The sequence below is a fragment of the Crocuta crocuta genome, unplaced genomic scaffold, assembly GCF_008692635.1.
Source record: "Crocuta crocuta isolate KB4526 unplaced genomic scaffold, BGI_CrCroc_1.0 scaffold653, whole genome shotgun sequence".
NCBI lineage: Eukaryota > Metazoa > Chordata > Mammalia > Carnivora > Hyaenidae > Crocuta > Crocuta crocuta.
The window spans coordinates 1,017,552-1,032,735 of NW_027527134.1; the positions used below are offsets into that span (position 1 = coordinate 1,017,552).

General features: G+C 59.4%; 2 protein-coding genes across 3 annotated transcripts in view; both read right to left on the reverse strand.

Moving 5' to 3' along the window:
* Nucleotides 1-162, reverse strand: part of CARS1 (cysteinyl-tRNA synthetase 1) — a 41,886-nt gene extending 41,724 nt beyond the window's left edge. Inside the window, exon 1 of the mRNA XM_077754959.1 lies at nt 79-162. Within this exon, the coding sequence (XP_077611085.1) occupies nt 79-103 (25 nt within the window). The 5' untranslated portion in view covers nt 104-162. The remainder of the gene's footprint in view (nt 1-78) is intronic.
* Nucleotides 163-1,243: 1,081 nt separating this feature from the next.
* Nucleotides 1,244-14,880, reverse strand: LOC144224162 (tumor necrosis factor receptor superfamily member 10B-like). 2 transcript variants are annotated; one of them, XM_077755125.1, is made up of 11 exons: nt 14,789-14,880; nt 13,853-13,940; nt 12,931-13,059; nt 10,916-11,033; nt 9,656-9,735; nt 7,672-7,797; nt 7,051-7,092; nt 6,923-6,948; nt 5,280-5,609; nt 3,597-3,639; nt 1,244-2,705 (listed from the first exon to the last, which is right to left on the reverse strand). In XM_077755125.1, exons 2-11 carry the CDS (start codon nt 13,863-13,865, stop codon nt 2,392-2,394), a joined length of 1,221 nt encoding a protein of 406 aa, XP_077611251.1. In that variant the 5' UTR covers nt 13,866-13,940; nt 14,789-14,880; the 3' UTR covers nt 1,244-2,391. The 2 variants fall into 2 exon arrangements, with proteins under 2 accessions (XP_077611251.1, XP_077611176.1); XM_077755050.1 differs by having other exon boundaries at nt 7,657-7,797.
* Between the last annotated feature and the right edge of the window lie 304 nt (nt 14,881-15,184).

Below are 15,184 nucleotides of genomic sequence, written 5' to 3' on the forward strand. Positions count from 1 at the left end.
CGGCGCTCTCCGCCCGCCCCGGAACCAGCCGCCCCTCAGGCCCGGGGTCGCCCCGCTTGCCTCCCCGCGCGCACTCACCCTGCTCCCCGGTGGAACCTGACATCGTAGGAATTACAAACCAGCAGCCGCGGCGCCGGCTTCCCAGAATCTGATGCAACCACCGCCCCGGAAGTCCCGCCCAGTTTCCGGCAACCTTCCGGGACACGCCCGGTCGCTAGGCAACCGCCGCGGACACGGGACGCCGCCGTCTCAGGGCATGCTGGGAGTTGTAGTCATCGCACCGCGTACGTGGTCCCCGGGCGTCCCCGGAGGTGCGCGTTCCACGTCCGCACCATTGAGGAGGCCCGGGGCCAGCATGGGCGCGGGGCTTGGCGGAGGTGTGTGGGGCTGGGGGCCGGGGAAGAACACTGCAGTCCTGCCTCGAGAGACCGGCTTTAAAGACAGACTTCATGCGTGCCTGTTTAAGTTAGCATTGTACCAAGTGGTGCGGGGNCTAGTTCGAAGGAAACTTAGAAGATGGGATTCAGGATGAGTGGGAAGAGGGTACCGTCCTGCAAATGAACCCAGCAGAAAGCAAACCCCTGAGAACATGACCCTTAGCAGAGATTGCACTGGAGCGGCTCTGGCAAGAGGCGAGGCTTAAGGCACAGGCCAAGGCTTGGACCTTTTCGGAGCATCTTGTAAGCAAAGTCAAGAAGGGCACGGACCCCCTGAAGGGTTTAGACAGGACCAGGCAGGGCTGTGTTTGTGCTTTAGGACTCACTGCAACCGCCAGGTGCTAGCGGAACAGACCCAGGAAGAGCCAGAGGAAGGCACGACTTGAGGCCTTCCAACAGTCTGTAAGAGTGGATGGTGGCCTGGAGTAGCAGGGTGAGCAGACAGGCCTGGGGGAGCCACAGGAAGCAGCAGACCCTGGGACACGGCAGCAAGGGGGGACGAGAGAGTTGGTGGTGTCCATCTCCGTCTGAGGACACCTCAGTTTCTGGACTGAGTGGTTGTAGTATTTAATGATGAACTGGAAGTCGAAGACGCTTGGTGAGGGATGGAAATGGGCAGGCTAATCTGGTGAGGTTTGGGGTGAGCGAGGGCAGGGTAGAGATCACATTCTGAGGCCACTGACAGTTCCAGAGCCCCTCCCTGTGGCAAATCACATCCTTGGGGTCCATTCCTTCCCATGCAGGACATTCTCTCCCAAAGATATTACCCATAAGGTTGTGTACCCCCCAGAAATAAAAGAAGGAAGTACTATTTGAAATAGAATTTTATTAAGTAAAAATAAAGGACAGGAGTGCCTGGGTGCCTCAGTTGGCTAAATGTCCAACTTCGGCTCAGGTCATAATCTCACAGTCTATGGATTCGAGCCCTGCATCGGGCTCTGTGCTGACAGCTCAGGGCCGGGAGCCTGCTTCCGATTCTGTGTCTCCCTCGTTCTCTGCCCCTCCCCTGCTCATTCGCTGTCTCTCAAAATAAAATAAAGACATTTAAAAAAAATAAAAAATAAAGAACAAAACCTAACACAGACACTGAAGCAGGCTCCAGAGTCTGAGTCGTTGGTAGAGCCTGGTGGAGGGAGATCACGCTGTGACCTGAAGTCGGACACTCAACCCACTGAGCCACTCAGGCGCCCCTAAAAATATTTTTTTCTGAAAAGGCAAGCCAAGGTCTAGGTTTCCAGCTAAAGGCCTCAGCAATGATCCCACTCAGCCGCCAAGAACAGGTACCTGGTCACTGAGTGGCTCACACCTATTTCTGGAGTCCACACAGGCATCCCATTCGAGATCACAAGGACATCACAGCAGCTTGGACACGGAGGAGCCAGTCATGGCAGGACGAGAGTCAAACCCTCTGGACCTCAGCACCCAGGAAGAGGGCTGAGGACGGTGAATCTCCCCAACGCCAGAAGTGAACGCCCTGCAACAAACCCGTGCCGCGCAGGAGTCCCAGGAGGACGAGGCCCTAGGCAGCCCCCGCGACTCCCTTACGGGGCAGAGACACACTAGTGCTCGGCATGTAGAACTGACCACTCCGACTGTAAACATTCTGTAGAAATCTATTCAAAGAATATCCCATCCGGAATTCAAAAAGTTCCTAACAGGGAGACCTGGGGGGGCTCAGTCAGTTAAGTGTCTAACTTTGACTCAGGTCATGATCTCACGGTTTGTGGGTTCGAGCCCCATGTCGGGTTCTGTGCTGACAGCTCAGAGCCTGGAGCTGCTTCCGATTCTGTGTCTCCCTCTCTCTCTGACCCTCCCCTGCTCACGCTCTCTCAGAAATAAATTTAAAAAAATAAATAAAAAAATAAAAAGTTTATAATAAGATACACTGAACAAAAATAAAATACAAATCTTCTAGAGTCTTGCCTAAGAAACAATCCAGTCCCAAGATTTCACTCTAATCTGAGGTCTCGTGGTTTTCTACAAGCCTTCCCAAAATACCTTCCGCTACTAGATTGTTTATAATGTTCTGCAAATACATATGTAGCTCCAATTTATGGAGAGCCGCCAAGAGTCTAAAAACAGAAGCTTTCTTGCCCAGCTTCTTTCTCCACGTAAAGAGCATCTGATGATGCTGCTCAGCCACATTGCCTGGATTTTCACATTCGCAACTGTAAATGTCCGGTTCCTCCAGGCCGATTAACCTGATGAACGTCTTCCAATCATTTCCTAAGTTCGCCTTTACAAATTCACAGTCGATCCTCCCAGTGACTGAAAAACAAAACGAAAAAGGACGACAGTGACATTTCTGAGAGGACCGTGTGGCACCTGCTGGCACTGAGCCCCAGGAGTGTGGTTGCAGGGGTGTCCGCCGTCCCCCAGCCAGCACACCGCGCCCAGGACATGGGAGGTCCTGTGTGACCTCAGGGGTTTCACAGAAGTGATCAGGTCCAGGGGCTGGGAGACAGAGGCTGGGCCACCTCTGCCACAGCGGCTCACCCTGCCTACAGGCTCATTCCTTGAGCCTGGGGGAGGGGGAGGGGGGTGGAGAGGGGGCATGGGGGAGAGGGGGGTGGCCAGGGTCGGGGGCCGGTTGGAAACCGCGTGAGGATACGCAGTCTGCTGTAGCCCAGCTGCCCTTCTCTCCCTCGACACCCAGAGAGGCTGTAAGAGGGTCAGGACGGGAGGGCCTCGGGTGTCAGCTGGGGACCCTGGCTAGGGCCTGAGACCTGGGGCGAGGTCTGTCACCCGAGGTTCAGACCATCATGTTTTTAAACCCGTAAGGTGGGGCGATCCGGCAGAGCTGTTGGCAAAGGGGACATAAAAAGCCCTGGAACGCAGCGGGGTCTGAGGCGGCGGGGGGAGGGGGGCGGCTCATCAGGACTGTAGTCCCCATTCCTGCCTCCAGCCGTTCGTTCTTAAACACACGACTGGGTCATAAAACCAAAGTATGAGGAACCCCGCAAAACTCAGGTTTGACGAACACTGTTTCCCCTGACGCCATCAAAGGGCGTGACAAAGCACGTGGCGAGCCGACAGAAGGTCCCCCGCGGCTTCACGCAGACAGGCGTTCCCGGAAACAAAGCCACGAGGCCCTGCCGTTCAGGCCAAACGAGGTGACGCCCGAACGGGCACCGCAAGTGAGGAATTCAGATCACGCACCTTCTCTGGATTTATCGCTGAGGAAATACTCCGTCCTGTAGCGCTGTGAAGAGAAGACAAGGTGGGTTCAGGAGGAGTGGTGTGCGCGGCAGAACCGCGACGTGGGGGTGCGGGGAGGGGCAGGGGCGCCTCTGTCTTCGGGGAGCCCCCCACAGGCGGCAGGGAGCTCACTGCCCGCTTGTGCCCCCGGCTCGGGCTCCCGGGACACGGCCCGCCCTGAGCCCAGCGAGAGCTCCGTGCTGCTGCTGCTGCCACACGGAGGCCCCTGCTCGGGCGGGCGGAGAACGGCTGAAACATGTCACTGGCGGTGACCCGTCCTGCCCCAGGTCACACCAGCAGGGAGGACGCTGTGAATGCAGTTTCCTAGTGTGGCCAGTGCCGGTGAGTACAGGGCCCTCACAGGTGCCCGGCTGCCCGAGAGGGGCCTTTCCCGAGGAGGTCAGGCTTCCGTTCGGGGCCAGCCACCTGCTGCGGGCATTCGCACCTCCAGACCCTGGCTCGCCCGCACCCGCTGCTGGCCTGGCACGTGACACCCGTCCCTCCAGTGGCCACTCAGCCGTAAAACAGGGTAAGAACGGGTGTGCTCCTGTGACGCTTCCCGAGGGACCCTCTGGGCCACCCGCTGAGGTGGGTCAGGGTCCTAACTTCTCTACCTGACTCCCCTCGGAAGCCCCGGAGAACCTGAAGTCAGAGACTGTGTCCCTGAAACGATGCCTAATGACACTCAACCCAGGAACCCAGGCTCTGAAGGAAAGTTCCTGACCTCCCTGCCCACATCACAGCCACCAGGGGCCCGTGATCTCCTCCATGGGGCTGTGCCCCTCGATTCCCGAAGAATTCAGAAACAGACCCTGCCCCTCCCCCAAGTGCTGGCTGCGGCCGCTCTCTTCCTGAAAAGCCCCCTCCCTCACCAGTGCCACTCGGCAATTATCTGCTCAGCTGGTCAAGCCCTATTCGGGCGTCACCAACTCTAGACGGGCCCTCACAGCCCTGCAGCAGAGCATGGGGAGGGGGGGCCTGCGCTCCAAGGGGGAGCAAAGGTGGACGCGGTGCCGGCTTCGCCCCGAGCCTCCCACCCCTCCCTCCCACGGCCCCACGACCCGGGCAGCACGGCAGGCACAGCAGTGGGAGACCCGCGGGTGCTCAGGAGGCCCTGGTGTGCGGCACCTGCGGGCCAGGCCTCTTCCCTCCGGCCGCGGTACCCAGACAAGGACCCTCTCGGAGCCTTGGCGCCCCCCTCCCTGTCACAGCCCCTTGGGACAGCAGGTGGCTTGGGGGACTGCTATGCGCTGCCCTATGCCTATGGGTCGCTGCGGATGACAAGGTTGGGACGCGGTCAGCAGGGCGGCCCTCGGGGAGGAAGAGGGGAACGCTGAACACAGACGCGTACGGGAGGACGGGCCGCGGGAGGCAGAGGCCGGGTGATGCCTGCACAAGCCGAGGAGCCCCGAGGGGGCCAGACACCGGCTGCAGCGGGGGGAGGCCTGGACCAGACCATCCGGGGCAGCTGCGGCAGGAAGCGGCCGGCGGGCGGCCTGTGCTCGGGCGCCAGTCTGCGGACCGGAGCCGGCAGGGGCCGCGAGAGCACACGCATTAGTGCTTAATGTGGAGCTCTGCGCACAGTGAGTGCCCACTGAGCACACGCCTCGTCGTCATTTGGACCCACACACACACTTCACTCACCTCCTCTAAACTCTTGAGCGAGAGGGACACCTGCGTCCCTTCCTGGGGCCCCAGAGCAGTGGGAGCGGCGGGGGGGGCGGGGGCAGCAGAAGTGGCCGGAACGGCAGTTTCCAACGTCTGCTCTGGGGCTGCAGGGCTTCCGCCGACCACCCCCGCCTGGAGCTCGGGGCCTTCTTCGGGCTCCCCTGAGGGGTGTGGCTGGGGCCTGGCCTCGGGCATCAGGGCCAGGCTCTCCTCCTCCGCGGGCTGGGTGTCTGTGCCCGGCACCGGCCCCGCCCGCTCAGGCATCTCCAGCCGCACGGTCTCAGGCTGCAGACTGCTGTTCCGCGGCTAAAGGACAAAGTCATTTCTCTTGGTCACAGAAGCCTGCGGCAACGGGTGCTTCCCGAGCCACCGCTCTGAGGAGAAAAGGTCAACTGTCTGATGAATAAGCAGGAGACGTAGCTTTAGGGAACACCGCATGGGTTGAGCTCCCCGTTCTGCCACCAGCTGCTTGGGAGGGGTCCCGAGACCCCCACCCCAGGCTTGTGGTGGGTTGAAAGGTGCTCCCCAAAGACACGGGCATATCTCATAGGAGGGGGTAGGGAAGGGGTGAAAGAGGGAGAGAGAGAGAGGAAGAGAGAGGGAGAGAAGGGGGGGAGGGGGGGAGAGAGAGAACCTGGGCAGTCCCCTCGCTGTCAGCGCAGAGCCCAATGCGGGGCTCAAACCCACGAAACCGCAAGATCATGACCTGAGCTGAAACCCAGAAGGGATGCTTAACTGACTGAGCCCCCAGCGCCCACAAGTATGATCCTTTACAGACGAAGGTTTGTGGCGGCCCTGCCTTGAGCACACTGCGGGCGCCATTGTCCCGACCCCATCTGCTCACTCCGCGTCTCTCTGTCACACCCTAGCAATTCTCGCCGGACCTCAACCTGTTTCGTTAGGACCGCATCTGGTGATGTGCGATCCGCGAGGACAACCTGCCGAGAGCTCAGAAAACGGTTAGCGCTTAGCGACAAAGTGTTTTTCAAGTAAGCTACACGCGGTCTGTGTTGTCAAGGCTGTTACACACCCAAGAGACCGCGGTATGGGATAAACAGAAGTCTCCCGGCTTTACCGGGACACCTGCTCTACAACAGCGGTCTGGGGCGCAACCTGCAGCGTCTCTGAGATTCGCTGTGTGTCTAGGTTCTAACCCCGGGTGCCTGTAAATGGGACCAGACTTCAGGGGGTGGACACAGGATTAGCGCAAGCCATAATCCAGGGCGGAACGTCCCATCAGGACACAGACCCTGAGATCCCTGAGATGCACACCCCCCCCCACACACACACACAGCGCCCAGCCACCAGGGTTCCCAGCCCCTCCCGAGTAGCAGGTAGGCCCCTCCCTGACAGCGTCGGGAAGACCCGGCCCGGCCCTGCGCACACCCAGTGCCACACTCGTGGCCGCAGACGTGGAGGTGATGAGCTCTGGACGTGTGGTGACCTGCAGCCCCAGGACGCACATGCAGACGCCACCACAGGAGGAGGAGCAGCTGCAGCTGGGAAGGGGGCGGCTGCGTGTCCCCCCTGCCTCCCCCCCCACCTCGGGGCATCTTCTGCGACTCTGCTGCCACCAAGGCCTGACGCTACCCTCAGAGAAACCCCAGGGCGATACTCACAAGGCTGCCTGTCCCGTCCGACCTTCCTGAAGACCAAAAAGAAGAGAAATGACCACAGTTGGTATCGGCGGTGACAGTGACTTCTGGGAGGAAAGGAATGTCCTGAGCTGACGAGAACAAGTACTTACCCTTCAAGAGTCTGACGAGCGGCTGGTAAGAAACCCGCACACCTGGGAACGACACAGGACGTGAGCAGCCCTGGGGGGGCTCTGCCAGCTTGTGGGCGCCCCCGCCTCCCGCCAGGAGCCCCTTGCGGACACAGCACCCCAGATACAGCATCTCCAGCCAGATGACCCAAGATTCTGGCCTCAAGACCCATGTGCTGGGGAGCGGGCAGCGGGTGGCACCCGCTGCCAGAGACCTCAGCTCAGGAGCACAGGCACAAGAGGGAGCAGAGCCGGGCTTCAAGGAAACAGTCAGCTCCAGCGACCCCGGGGGGGCTCAGTCAGTGAAGCATCCAACTTTGGCTCAGGTCACAATCTCACGGTTTGTGGGTTCAAGCCCCGTGTCGGGCTCTGTGCCGACAGCTCCGAGACTGGAGTGCCTTCAGATTCTGTCTCTCTCTCTCTCAGCCCCTCCCCCGCTCGTGCTCTCTCTCTCTCTCTCTCTCTCTCTCTCAAAATCAAACATTTTACTTTTTTCTTTTCAAATAAACAAAAAGCCCCCAACGTGAGCCTCTTAACCCTGAGTATCCACCTCTGAACTCCTGCTGGCCTGGCTTCTCCAGGACTGACCTGACGCTAACTTGCCTTTCTTCTTACAGCAGTAGACGATGCCGATGACGATGCCGATGCCGATGCCGAAGGTGAGGAAGATGCTGATGACGACGGGAACAGCCACATTCTGCTGGGGGGACTCAGACCCACATTTGTTTTCTGGAAGAAGACAAAGCAGAGGATGCACAGGAGGGCCAGGCCCGCTTTCCTCATTCAGGGGACGTGCTACACAAAGGCCCCCAGCCCTCCCCATGGGTCACCCTCCTGAACGTGCCCAGCGGGAGGCAGGAGAGGTTCGGGCTTCCTGTGTCACGGACACGGGGCCCCGCGCTGGGGGCTGGAAGGACGGGGCTAGGGGCTCCGGTGTGAGCGGTCACAGCGCGCAGCAGGAGGTGGAGGATGGCCAGTCCTGACTGGAACAAGGCCCGCCCACGGTGGCCTGAGGGACAGGGTAGGTCCACCCTGGGGAGGCATCTGGCACGACCGCTTGGGAGTCCTGGTCTCACCCTGGTGAGATCACATCACTGACAGCGTTCAGGGGCACCCAGGCTCGGGGGACAGGTCACACCCGCCAGAGCCCTGGTCGGTCAGCCACCCGGTGCAGGGAAGGACAGACAAGGGGGCGAAACTTCGCCTGGTGCCAAAGATGTTCTTTATTCTCAGATAGGGCCCTTCCTACTTTTTCCTTCTTTTCCCGGTATAAAAATATCCTTGAAAAGTACGTGTTACAGGAATCAAAGTCTTTTGTGGAAACCAACAAGCCGATCGGGCAGTGGGAACCGACACACAGAAGACGGTGCAGAAGGAAGGACCGGGGACCCTGGGCCCCTGCGGTCAGGCCTGCTCTGAAGGTGGGCGTGGCCCAGACCAGGCGGGAGTTGGGCGCTGCCTTCACAACTCAGCGCCGGACGGCAGGTGGAAGGGACCGTCTTTTCAAAACAGGATCCTGGGTCGTGTGTGCACATGTGGGAAAAACACACCAAATCTTGACCCCTCGACCCCTCAGCGTGCGGAACAGCAATCCCAGGCTCATCACAGAACACAGTCAGAACAGAAAAGCGTGCAGCTTCTGGCAGGTCACCTGAGAGCCTCTCGAGCGGAGCCGGGGCTCCTCACACGGAGCCCGGGAGCAACCGTGCAGGAAACCGTGATAAAGGGACTTTATCTTCGCTCGATGAAGAGCCTCGGCCATAAGGAGACCCCTGAGCGGGAGTAAAAAGGCTCCCGGGGGCGCCTGGGTGGCTTAGCCGGTTAAGCGTCCGACTTTCGCTTAGGTCATGATCTCACGGTTCGTGGGTTCGAGNGGCTCCCAACACAAAGGGGTCCTACCCTAACTTGGGAGCTTCCAACGGTTTTAAATACAGACCCAGGAACGCAGGTTTCAACTGCCAGGGTCCGTGGACCGTTACTATGAACACAGCCTGATACCGTGAACGTCTTTTCCCTTTGTTTCCCCACTGCCGTTTTCCTCACTCGGGTTGACTATATTGTGAAAACGCAGCATGTGTTATGGACAAAATACGCAAAGGGGACCCGGTCACTGCTCAGGTTACTGCTAAGGCTTCCAGGCAACAGCGCGCTACCCCTAGTTAGGTTGTTGTGGGGATCACGGGTTACACGGGGGTTTTCGACGGCGCAGGAGCTGGCGCCCCTCACCCCACGACGCTCGGGGGTCGGCTACAACGGTCAGAAATCAGAACAAGGCTGCCTGTGACTCAGTGTGCAGTAGGCCTGAGTCTCACCAACCAGGAGCAAAGTGGGGGAGGCCACAGCTTGTCACCAAGGAGTGTTTACTCGAGACCGAGGAGCAGGAACGTGGCCTGCGGGAAGCCAGCCCACGGCCTGTGCCGGCAAGCACATTAGCGGCACCCGGCCACGCCCACCTGATCACTTACTGTCCCTTTGGCGGCAGAGCTGAGGCCTGACAACAGACCGCAGGGCCCGCAAAGCCTCTGCTCTGTACCTTTATGGGAAAGGTCTGCTGACCTGGATTCAAGAGCCGAGCTCAGTTCCTCACCTGGACAGCCTGGGTCAGGGTCCGCTGCACAAACCGTGTCACTGGTGGCGGTGCAAGGCAACAGGACGGCGCCAGGACACCTGAAGGAGTAAGAAACCCGCAGCGTGACCTCCCCCTGCCCAGGGCACGGCACACGGCAGCCTTCTCTCCACCCACGGGCCGGGGCCGGGGAGGCGCCCCAACTCCCACAATGGCCCACCGGCCTTCAGGCAAACGCTGCCTGGCATCTCCCGGACTCTCTGGGCCAAACTGGTTCACGGAGAGTAGCGCTCTGTCCCGTGCTCTGTGGCAAAAATGGGAAGAGCCTCCCTCTCTGTTCCTGGGCAGAGCTGTGTGCGGCGAGCAGCACAGCTACGGCAGCTGGAGCCCTGTGTCCACCAAGAAAGTGGTGAAAGCCAAAGGTGAAGCACTCGGAGAACAGGACAAGCAAGCAAACCCAGAGAAGCCAGAGCCTAGAAATCTGTCCTGACTTTGCACCGACCAGGTACAGGAACCTGAATCGTATTAGTTTATAATGTGGCCCAGAAACGAGCTATTTTCTACATGGCTTTGCCACCATAAACGTCTCCCCGTAAGATCCTCCCCAAGCCCCACCCAGAACCTCGTAAGATGACCTTATCAGGAAGCTGGGTCTTTGCACACATAATCCTGTTACAATGAGACTGCACCAGACTACACTGGGCCTGGATCAGTGACCGGGGTGCTTGGAGGAAGGACTCGTACTGGGACAGAGAGAGGCTGTGCAGACACCGAGACCCCAACGCATAAGGTGACCTCGCAGAGACAGAAGCAGACTGAAGGCAAGCGAAGGAGCATCAAGGAGCACCCGGAACGTCAGAGGCTGGAAGAAGCGAAGCAGGATCCTCCCCTAGAGCCTGCGGAGGGAGCACGGCCCTGCTCGCACCTGGATTTCAGACTCCTGGTGTCCAGAGCTGGGAGAGAACACACCTCTGTTGGTTTTCCCGAAGCTACCCAGCTGTGGCCCTTCATCAGAGCAGCCACGGGGCCCCTAAGGGGACAGCGGTCGTCCCGCGTTGCCACAGGGTGCCATCCTACCTGCCTAGACCGATCTTCCCCCAGAACACTCTATGGCTCCCTACCCCATCACTGGGCTTCTGCTTCAGAGACTGGTCCCCTCCCACACCCTCTACCCATCACGGCCTCCTCGCTACGTGTATGTCAGGACCGTTTCCAACACCGCGGGGGCTTGGGGTCTGTCATACTGGGAGGGAGGACGGGCCCACGCCTGTGCCCCAGGACCTTGTACACCGGAGGCAGTTCTCCACGCAGTTCACGGAATTGCAGTAGAAGCTCCCCTCTTTGCATCGGCACTGCTCGTTGCTGGTGGGAGAACACTTGGCCACGACCTCTTGATCTCCTGAAGGGAGAGGGTTGTGGGTCAGCACTGGCGGCGGGGAAACCCCCTGCCACACCGGGCCATGCCCAGAACCGTGGTCGAGGGCATGGAACCTGTCCTCACCCTCCCTTCCAAGCAGGGGCAGAGAGGAGCTAACAGCCACCCCTCACCCCTGCAGCTGGAGCCAGCTCCTCAGAGCCAGCCCACACAGTACCTTTCACCTTGTCTGCCCCACAAACAAAAGCACACAGCTGCCACGTGTGCCATGTGAGCAAAACCTCAGGGAGAGCATGGCACAGAGGGCCCCCTCCACCAGCCAATAGAAACCGCAGCAGCCACACTGATGACCACCCTTCCAGAACCTCCCACAGCGCTGGTGTCAAAGAACAGTACTCGAGATACAGATGGAAAGAAAACACGACCACGCCCGCAGCTCGATGCCAAGTCCAATCCTCCATGGCACCACTCTGCCCTTGTGCTTCCGCAAACCAGACGGGTTTGGGGAGACAGCGTGCACGCCGGGCGGCTTCCGTGGCCTCCTGCTGCGGACACCCACCCCTGGGTGGGCAGACACTCGGGTTGCTGCCAGCTTTCCGTGACTACAGACCCTCCCCATGTCTCAACACGTGCGGCCAAGAGCTGGTCCAGGTCTGACGGGGCCGTGGGGCGGGTGGGCAGCCAACGCTGTGTGCAGGGTGTGTGGACGCCTACTTCTCCCTTGGGGGATGAGCACTCGCTGTTCTTGGTCCCCACGAGCACTGGGCACCCACAGCGGAACTCCATCCGTCTGCCAGGAGACAGCACGTCTGTCCGTCTGTCCGTCCGTCCACTCCACTGCTTTTCACATTTACTGGTGCTCCGTGCCCTACCTCTTTCACCACGTCTGTCTCCACTCGAAGCGTTTCATTTTTCCAAACCTTATGATCGACTTGTTCTAGGCGTGAATTACGCGTGGGCTGGGTCACAAACAGGGTTCTCCTTCGCGGCTTAACGTTCGTGCCTTACAACGAACAGGAGTTGGGTCAATTCGAATGCAGACATGGTGACCCACCTCGTGGTTACGGTTTAGGGTTTTTATAAATCCCGTAAGACATTCCATCACTGCCTCGTGGTCCTAAATGGTCCTTCCGTCCTCCCCTCAAAGTAGTACTTTTCACCGATGGACCGCGACACACCAGGAACCACTCGTGCGAGCTGCAGAACAGGTCGTTTGTAATTCCACCCTTCCTCCTATAGATGGGTGGGTCATGGGGCCACAGGCCACCTTCCGCATCCGTGAGGCTGTCTTCCCCTTCGTGCGTATCACGCTGTCTCTGTCGCCACGAAGTATGATCACGCGGGACAGCCCACTGCGCTTCCCACTCCTCTGGAGGGTTTCGGCAATGGTCCGCTCATCAAATTCCATGAACGTCCTTGTGAGGATGTTTTTGCGTGTGTTAAATGAAAAATGGTATATTCGAAGTACACACCCTGCATGAGGAGTCACTACATCCTGCTGGGAACGTCACCGGCAATGCACCAAATCGGAGAACCGTTTCATGGAGAGCAGACGGAGCTTTCAACGTGGAGCCCTCTTACCGTCTTGTACTTCTCTGTAGTTTGGATTTCCGCACTATTTGTTCACGTAAACGTTTTATACGTCCTCTGCTGGATTTCTCTCAAAGAATCTTAGTTTCTTTGTCTCGGCTAACGCAAATGGTAGCTTTTAAAAAAATTACACCTGAAGATAACTTGTTGCTGATATGTTGGAATTGAGACCAGTTTTTGCATACGCTGCTGGTACACATCTCCAAGATCCTGCTACCGCCTGGATGGATTCCTTAAGGACACACACCCCTCATCATGATAAAAACACAAGTTCACCCGTGCTAACTCCCTCAGGGCGAGGCCCGCAGGCGCCCAATTGCAACCCACTTACCCAGCCGGCACTGGACACAGGGCTGGCAACTGGTCTCCCCGCTGCGGAAGGGGAGGAAGGTGCCATGTTCACAGACCTGGCATACGGGAGCCGTGTGATTCACAGTGCAGTGATCCAAGACATACTGGCCTACATGAAGGGGAGGATGCAGAGGTGAGGTGGGGGCTCAGAGCAGATCCAACCCAGCCCAAGGGCTCTCCATGAGGAGGACCAGCCCTCACCAACTACCTCCCTGAACATTCTGAACAGACACTTGGCCCCCTGTATCCACGGAGTCAGGGACCTGGCATCCCTTGGCTTTCACGGGCCATTCCCGGCCCCCACAAGCAGAGGCTGTGGACCCGCACGCTGGCCAGAGAGGCCGACGATGCCTGGGTGCCTGCCCCTCGCCCCCCCAGGGGCGCGGGCTGACTTCCAGAGAACACTGGCGGCCCCGCGAACATGCACCGACAATGCGTGCTCCTCTGTCTGCGTGGGTGTGGGGGCCGCGGGCAGACCAGGGTCCCCAAAAAGCCCCGGCCGCTGCAACGGTGACAGGGCAGGAGGAGCAGGCGCTAGGAGCCTGCGGCCTGCCGTCCGCTTTACGGGGCAAGTGCAGAGCAGCCTCCGGAAGGCTCCGCGGACGTGTGGCGGGCGAGGGCGGTGCTGGTCCAGCCCTGCTAGAGCCTCCCTGCCTCGGCGTCCACTCACCCTGACAGGAGGGCAGACGGGGGTGCCCAGCCCGGGCAGGCACGCCCACCTTTCCCTCCAGCCCGCTCCGGCCTCACCCACCGAAACAAGCCCACAACCCAGTTCGTGTGAGAGTCCCCGGGCAAGGAGGGGCAGGTGGGCAGCTGCCTAGAAGAGGTCCACCCGCGCCAGCCAGCGCGGTTCCCCCCACCTCGGGCAGCCCACAGGCTCCGGAAGGTCCCCTGGGACTCACCTGCAGGGCACATCTGGCAGCAGAGGTTGCTGCCTTCCGGCTGGTATTCATTTAGGTCACACGGTGCCACGCTGAGGGCCGGGGCCACCTTCGATCAGAAAGGGGAGACGGGCATTATCAAGAGGGACCGCTGCTACAGACAGAGCATACACTTCATCTGCCGGAACACACGTGCGCAGAGAAGCACACAGCGACCTCACGGCGGGGAGAGAAGGGGTTCCCTACGGATCTGTGAGGTCTGTATTTGCAAACCTGCCTCTCTGGGACATTTCTCTGTGCCCCCCGAGCTGCCACTCACAGCACGTCCTCAGACACACACCAGCAAGGCTCTGGTGCAGGCTGTGCTGAGGTCACTTCACTGTCCCCTGGGAAGCCTGCCATCTCCCATCCGCGTCCCGCCGGCTACGTTGCTATCTTTTATAGGCATAGCTCTTACAAACCCCACCTGGCCAGGGCTTTCCCTTCTAACCCAACCCAATCACTCAGAAACCACAGACCCGACCTAAGGAGTGTTCGGCGGCTCGAGGGCTCAAGACCCTTCAACAGCGTGAAGGTCACAGAAGACACACACTCTGCCTCCCCCACCCCCCACCCCACCCCCCGCACCAGCAGGACAGCAAAGTCAAGGGTGTTGCCTTAGCCCCTCCCCCACCCCCCCATGATCGTGGCGCACCTGCCACCCTCTGGCAGGTCTGGGCAGCAACCACAGGAGCCGGTGCTATTTTATTTTATTTCAGGATTCTTTTCGGAGAGTATCATTTTTCTGTTTTTATGGTGCTCACACCCCCCCCCGCCCGTTTACAAGCGTCCAGGACACCCGTTCACACTGTTGTACAGCCACGTGACCTACTCGCCACTTTAAAAGTCTCAAGTTATTTCAAACCGAAACCTAAAAATTAAAAACTTTAAAAAAGGAAGAAAACAAACAAAACTCACATGAGCAAAGCGGCTTTCCTTTCTGGAACTCTGCTGGTCAAGAACCTAACGGAGGCTATTTCCTATCTGGCTGAGGCTCCCGGCTGAGCGGGCACCGGCCCAACCACAGCAGAGGGAACAAAACTAAAGGAAATTTGTGTCCCACCCCCAGCCACGCCCCTATGAAGGCGGTGCAGCGGCCACCCCACCAGCCACCCCCATCTGGTACTCAGAGCACCAACTCCCCGCCCGCTCCAAACAGAGAGGGATTGGTCCCGGCTGGAACAGTGGAGGCGCCCTGGGGGATCCCCAGTACATGGCGTGACCTCCGGGGGCCGGACAAGGGCGGGGCGGAATGTAAGCCCCCCGCCCCCCAAGAGTCAGCCATCAAGGTAAAACACCGCGTGATGCAATATT

What these genes read in the sequence shown, in the direction of transcription:
- LOC144224162 (XM_077755050.1), bottom strand. An exon ending in GCTCGTCAGACTCTTGAAGG is followed by an intron (nt 6,949 to 7,050) that starts GTAAGTACTTGT and finishes TTTGGTCTTCAG; the next exon opens with GAAGGTCGGACGGGACAGGC. An exon ending in CGGACGGGACAGGCAGCCTT is followed by an intron (nt 5,610 to 6,922) that starts GTGAGTATCGCC and finishes TTTGTCCTTTAG; the next exon opens with CCGCGGAACAGCAGTCTGCA.